Source organism: Macrosteles quadrilineatus, unplaced genomic scaffold, assembly GCF_028750875.1.
Source record: "Macrosteles quadrilineatus isolate MER2022 unplaced genomic scaffold, UCM_ALF_1.0 Scaffold_4__1_contigs__length_99947679, whole genome shotgun sequence".
Taxonomy (NCBI): domain Eukaryota; kingdom Metazoa; phylum Arthropoda; class Insecta; order Hemiptera; family Cicadellidae; genus Macrosteles; species Macrosteles quadrilineatus.
In genome coordinates this window covers 86,110,263-86,116,382 of record NW_026542597.1, presented here as the reverse complement: position 1 = coordinate 86,116,382, position 6,120 = coordinate 86,110,263, and the positions used below count along the sequence as shown (strand labels likewise).

Below are 6,120 nucleotides of genomic sequence, written 5' to 3'. Positions count from 1 at the left end.
TATATATACCTATATATATATATATATATGTATATATATATATGTATATATATATATGTATATTTAAAGTGGAAAATTTAGGCTACATGTCACTTCCTTCAAATTGTTTGTTTAATTTCTTTCTATTACGTGTTTTGATCGATGTATCATCACACTGAAAGTCCAAATTAGACCTTCAATGTCCCAATAGAGTATTCTATAAAAAAATTTGTATAAACATTAATACTGAACGACTAAAATGAGAACCTACGTCTTCGTGGAACTTATCTTCGCCACTAAAATTGCGGTAACAAAAATTGGGACCAAGAGATTTTTTTTTTAATTTGAACACTGAGCTATAAGAATAGCTCAGTGAATTTGAACCTCTTTCAAAAAGTTTGACTCTTCTTAAGGTCGATTCACACACATCAGTTACGGAACGTCACAGTCCAGTCACTTCAGGCACGTCACAGTTAACAAAAATATTCTTTAATGGATTTTCTATAGCGCTATCTACACTCATCCGTTGCAGTTCCGTCAGTCACTCTGCTGGCATCCGTCAGTCAATTTCAGATTTCTTTCCAACGATACTTTTTGATTGTTCGGACGCCTGACGGAACTGTTAGAGGTTAGAAAATAGTGTTATTGTTATTTAAATGGTTGTGTTTACATTTTGAATACTGTTTGTAACAATTAACAAGATGGACAATGATAATTTGATAGAATATAGGTTTATAACTTAAACATTTTCACTGTAAATTACTGTAAATTTCAGAGACGGAAGACTGACTGAAACCAACAGACGGAAAATTGACTGAGAAATTGCGGATGCAACTGAGACTGGACTGTAATGTACTGTAACGGAACTGTGACTGAACTGATATGTGTGAATCGACCTTTCTTGTTTTTATTTTTGTTGATTTTCAAATGTAATGTCAAAGTTTTAGGTTAAGTCTGTTATTAAAAGGAATACAGTACAGTTAGTTTAGTAACTTGCTAATATTCCCAACGACAACGACAACGACTTTCTTAACTACATTCAGATCAAACAAATCAAGGTAGGTCTAGGTCTGGATTGAATTAAAGCAACCATTTTCCTGTTAAATTAAAAATTAATTAATCAATGTAAAGATAGGACTAAGTTAGCCTTAGCCATCAAAGAGCAAGCGGAAGTGGGTAGTGTTGGGATATCGAAAGAAAATATCGATATTTATATCGACGATAATATCGGAGCCTCAATATCGATATTCCGATAATATCGGACCAAAAATATCGATATATCGGAAAAATATCGTTAAAAATTAATGGAATTGGAATGCTAACGCAATGCTTCCCTTTAACAGGAAATTACCTTAACAAACAATTAAAAAAAACTAGGTGAAACCCGTCGAAATCGACGGTTACTTTCAAGGCTTCTAAATCATCTAACTGCGATAAATTGGGCGAAATATACATATTTTGAGCATTTAGCATTGTTTAAAGAGTAATAAGTGTAAAAACAATCATGATTTTAATTGCGTTAGTTGACACATTTAGTTGATCATTCAATCAATAAAATATTCCCCATAAGTAGGCCTACTTCATCGGAGTTATTATTAGTATGTTATATGGTATCTCTTCCTTTGGAAGAACCTTTAAATAGTATTAAAATGAACTCGGCAAAGAGAAACAAAATTTAACTCCCATAAGAAATACATGGGGAGCAAATTTCGTTTACGTAGAAATCGCGTGGAATTATAGATACATTGATGCCGATGCTTGATGGCAAATCTGTACGTGCATACCTTCAATTCGAGACCTCAATCATGAAAATCGGTCGGGTAGAAGAGCCAAACGAACTCGGCAAAGAAACCCCAAATTTAAATCCCATAAGAAATACATGGGGAACAAATTTCGTTTACGTATAATCCGCGTGGGATTATAGATACATCTATGCCGATGCTTGATGGCAAATCTGTGCGTGCATAACTTCAATTTGAGACCTCAATCATGAAAATCGGTCGGGTAGAAGAGCCAATCGAACTCGGCAAAGATAAACCAAATTTAACTCCCATAAGAATAACATGGGGAGCAAATTTCTTTTACTTATAAGCCGAGTAGGATTATAGATAAATATATCCCGATGCTTGATGGCAAATCTGTGCGTGCATACCTTCAATTTGAGACCTCAATCATGAAAATCGGTCAGGTAGAAGAGCCAATCGAACTCGGCAAAGATAAACCAAATTTAACACCCTTAAGAATAACATGGGGAGGAAATTTCTTTTACGTATAAGCCGAGTAGTATTATAGATAACTATATTCCGATGCTTGATGGCAAATCTGTGCGTGCATAACTTCAATTTGAGACCTCAATCATGAAAATCGGTCGGGTAGAAGAGCCAATCGAACTCGGCAAAGATAAACCAAATTTAACTCCCATAAGAATAACATGGGGAGCAAATTTCTTTTATTTATAAGCCGAGTAGGATTATAGATAAATATATCCCGATGCTTGATGGCAAATCTGTGCGTGCATACCTTCAATTTGAGACCTCAATCATGAAAATCGGTCGGGTAGAAGAGCCGATCGAACTCGGCAAAGATAAACCAAATTTAACTCCCATAAGAATAACATGGGGAGCAAATTTCTTTTACGTATAAGCCGAGTAGGATTATAGATAAATATATGCCGATGCTTGATGGCAAATCTGAGCGTGCATACCTTCAATTTGAGACCTCAATCATGAAAATCGGTCGGGTAGAAGAGCCAAACGAACTCGGAAAAGAAAAACCAATTTTTTTTAATATATAAGATGCGTTTGAAGATATTAAAACAAAGGAATATATATACAGACGGTTTGGTAAAAAATATCGATATGTCATCAAAAGAAATCATTGATATAAAAATGTCCCTTTAGAAGGAAAGTACCTTTGTTAATACTGAACAATATTAGCCTATCCTTATCGAAGTTGTCAGCTGATATGTTTTAATTTGTTATAATCAATATATCGGATAGAAAAATAAAATATCGATATTCAAAAAGAAATAATCGATAATAATGAATGTTCCCTTTAACGGGAAAGTACCACCATGAACAGCAGTTAGCTGCACACATATGACGTTAAATTGTTTACAATTTATAATTTTTTAGGCTTGTGTACAAAAAAATATACAACAAATGAGAATTTAATGGTTTTGTTTGGTTTTCACTGCCGTCACCTCATTTTGGCACTCCACTTCTGCCAACGTGCCAACTCACTATTCAAATGCAGGCAGAGGCAACCAGATTAAAAATATATTTTTAACTAGATAGGTACATGAAATAGTTTGTGTGTAGGCCTACAAATAAATTTGTTATTAATAATATTTAATAACTGCTAAACAAGTTCAGAAAAGATTAAACTGTATTTTATTCTTGCATTATTCTTTGAAAAATTGCTAAAATTAATTCTAACGATAATATCGAAGTAAAATATCGATATCCCGATAATATCGGAAGTCTAATATCGATATAAAAAAATCGATATATCGGAACCAAAATATCGATATTTCCGATATATCGGATATCGATACCAAACACTAGAAGTGGGTACAGTTTCAAACACAACTGGACTTGGGCTATGCTAATATCAATCGAAACTATCGAATTGAAAACATCTTTTGATAACTTATTTCTACAATATCAATTAGCCTATAAAATTAAACTGTCATAACCTAAACTAACCAAACTTGCTGATAGTGAAAAAAATCGAATCAAGGTTTACCAATCATATCGATAGTTTCAATCCGTATTAGCATAGCCTGTACCCGAGCAAGTTTACTTATTTTGAATGGTCATTTTTGGTCAGAATTGCGTTTTTACTTATTTATTTAGCTTACTGCTATGATTATGCTTGGTTCAATAATTATGCTTGACCACAGCCACCTCTAATTTTGACCCTTAGAGGATTTTACAATAGGACTGGAGAGCCGGAGTACCAGTACTTGCTTTTTATTAATTCAAATAGACTATAAAATGTTTACTGTATTTCCTATTAAATGATATTTTATTACTGCTATTTACCTTCAGTATCAAACCGAAAATGTTAGTGGCTCAAATTTTAGGCTCAAAACAAGATTTTAGACATTCATGCATGTCTTTGTAATCTTACAAGTTTCTTTTTTTTCTCTCCTGCCTACGCCAAGCCAAAGTTAGCTGTAACACTTAAAGAAAAGCGGTCCAAACTCAAGTTTTATGGATGTGCTAGGAATTTAACCAATGAATGTTAAGTTAGATTGAGTCAGTAATTTTGCATATGAATGTAGAAAACATATTTGGGTTAACTTAGTGTGTTTAGGCATACAGGTTTGCAGAGAACCTAGGATATTTTTATCCGATGAGATTTACTGTATCGTATATTATTTTCACTGATATAATATTGATTAAGTATGTATTGAATATGAACATTTTAAGCCATAGGGTCTTTTTTTAGTACGGTATTGGCTGCACTTAAGTATACGTCCTAAATTTACTCACATACTGCAGTTTGGTTAAGGTTAGGTTTAGTTTAGAACAGTTTCATTTTATAATCAGTTGGTAGTTAATGTATAATGTATGTAAAGTGCAACCTTGTATTTTTAATAGGCATTGGGATAATATCGAATGATAATATTATCCAATTTAACTTAGTAGTCCTATATTGTTCTCTGCAAAACTCTACCTTCTGTTTAGTCTCTAACTTAGCCCTACTTGAATATTTTCTCCCTTTCTACATTTTATATTTCTGAATCAGTTTACTTTGATTTCATTGATGGTTTGTTGAGTTAAGCTAGCCTACTGATAATATCGTTTGAGCCTTTCAACCACATTAGGGTAACTTAAGTTAAATTTTGTCTTCTAGGTTTTTATTTATGATGAAAAACTTGAGCAGTCAAGTCACGCAGAGTATCTTCAAAGGAGTAATCCAATGTGCAGACAAAGAGCTGCAGTTGAAACCCACATTGATGGGAGGTCAATGCTTTAGGTAGGTACGTCAACTTAGTTATAAATCAGAATAATTTTACCTGTTTTTTTAGTTACAGTAAAATCATGTCAAAATTTATCCGTTCTAAGTAAAAATAAATTTAGTTTGTTATGATACTGCTTTAGTACATCTTAAAAATTGTTCCTTATTAACTGGAAGGTCAAATATTTTTCTGTACAGGACTCTTATTCCGCCTTCTTCTCAGCTTTCTCTTTCTCATCTACCATGGCTTTGTCATTTTCATCCTAAAAAATATAAAAATTTAATTTGTAGATAATTCAATTTACTGTAGCCCTAGAGCTATTTGTGTAGGTTAAACCGTTTTAAAGGTTGACAATGATTTTATATCAATCATTAGTCCTTTAACTTAGCTGAATTCGACTACACTTCTATCACACTAGAAATCAATCATAAATGATCAACCTCTGAATGTCGGTATAACAAAGCGCTACAAATTTGATTCCTTCAGCACAGTTGAGCGGATATCATGTCAGTTGTTGTGGACTGTCAACCAGAAATACTATTTTTATAGAGGAGAACAAACGTTTTGTGTGATTTTATTTAACACTTACATTCAGTCACCTTAGTTGGCGTTGTTGTGAAAAAGATCAAATAAGCTTATGTGGTTTGAACTTTGAAATATCATAGTCATGTATAAGTCATGAGCTCATCCAATATTGAACGGTTCTCAATTGAACCCTTGGCACAACCTTTGAAACAAATCCTTGAATTTGTTGTTCAGTCCCGTCGGATTTGTTATAAAATACTAAGAATTAGGTGGATTCAACATTAAACCCAGACATTCCATCCCCATATTAAATTTGTAGCCAGTTTTTTTTACTAAAATTGTTGTAGTTGATGTGAGCCACCGAAAGATTGCTCTGATCTAAATCACTAATTTCTGTCGAATAACAATCTTAATTACCAATTCAAACTTATGGAATGACTTGTGAGCTATAGCAACCCATCAACTTGGCCAGCAACAAAAAACAAAGTAGAAAATAGAGTTTTAGTCACCAGCGCATTCTGTGATTCCATCCCCATGTACAATTGTCACTAGTTTTTAAAATTAAAACCGTCGTAGGCTAGTTTATGTGAGCCACCGACAGATTCTGCTGCTTTAACTTACTAAATTTCTAATGAATAGGCTTTAAG

At 33.2% G+C, this 6,120-nt stretch overlaps 1 protein-coding gene across 3 annotated transcripts in view; it reads left to right on the top strand.

The window, feature by feature from the left end:
• Positions 1–6,120, top strand: part of LOC128991761 (N-glycosylase/DNA lyase-like) — a 37,087-nt gene that overhangs the window by 27,085 nt on the left and 3,882 nt on the right. The window contains exons 1-2 of one of the 3 annotated variants that reach the window (XM_054414936.1): positions 954–1,037; positions 4,843–4,965. In XM_054414936.1, coding sequence (XP_054270911.1) covers positions 4,853–4,965 — 113 coding nt within the window. In that variant the 5' untranslated portion in view covers positions 954–1,037; positions 4,843–4,852. Of the gene's footprint in view, positions 1–953; positions 1,038–3,752; positions 3,806–4,842; positions 4,966–6,120 lie in introns of those variants that run through there. The other 2 variants (XM_054414937.1, XM_054414935.1) reach the window with 2 other exon arrangements.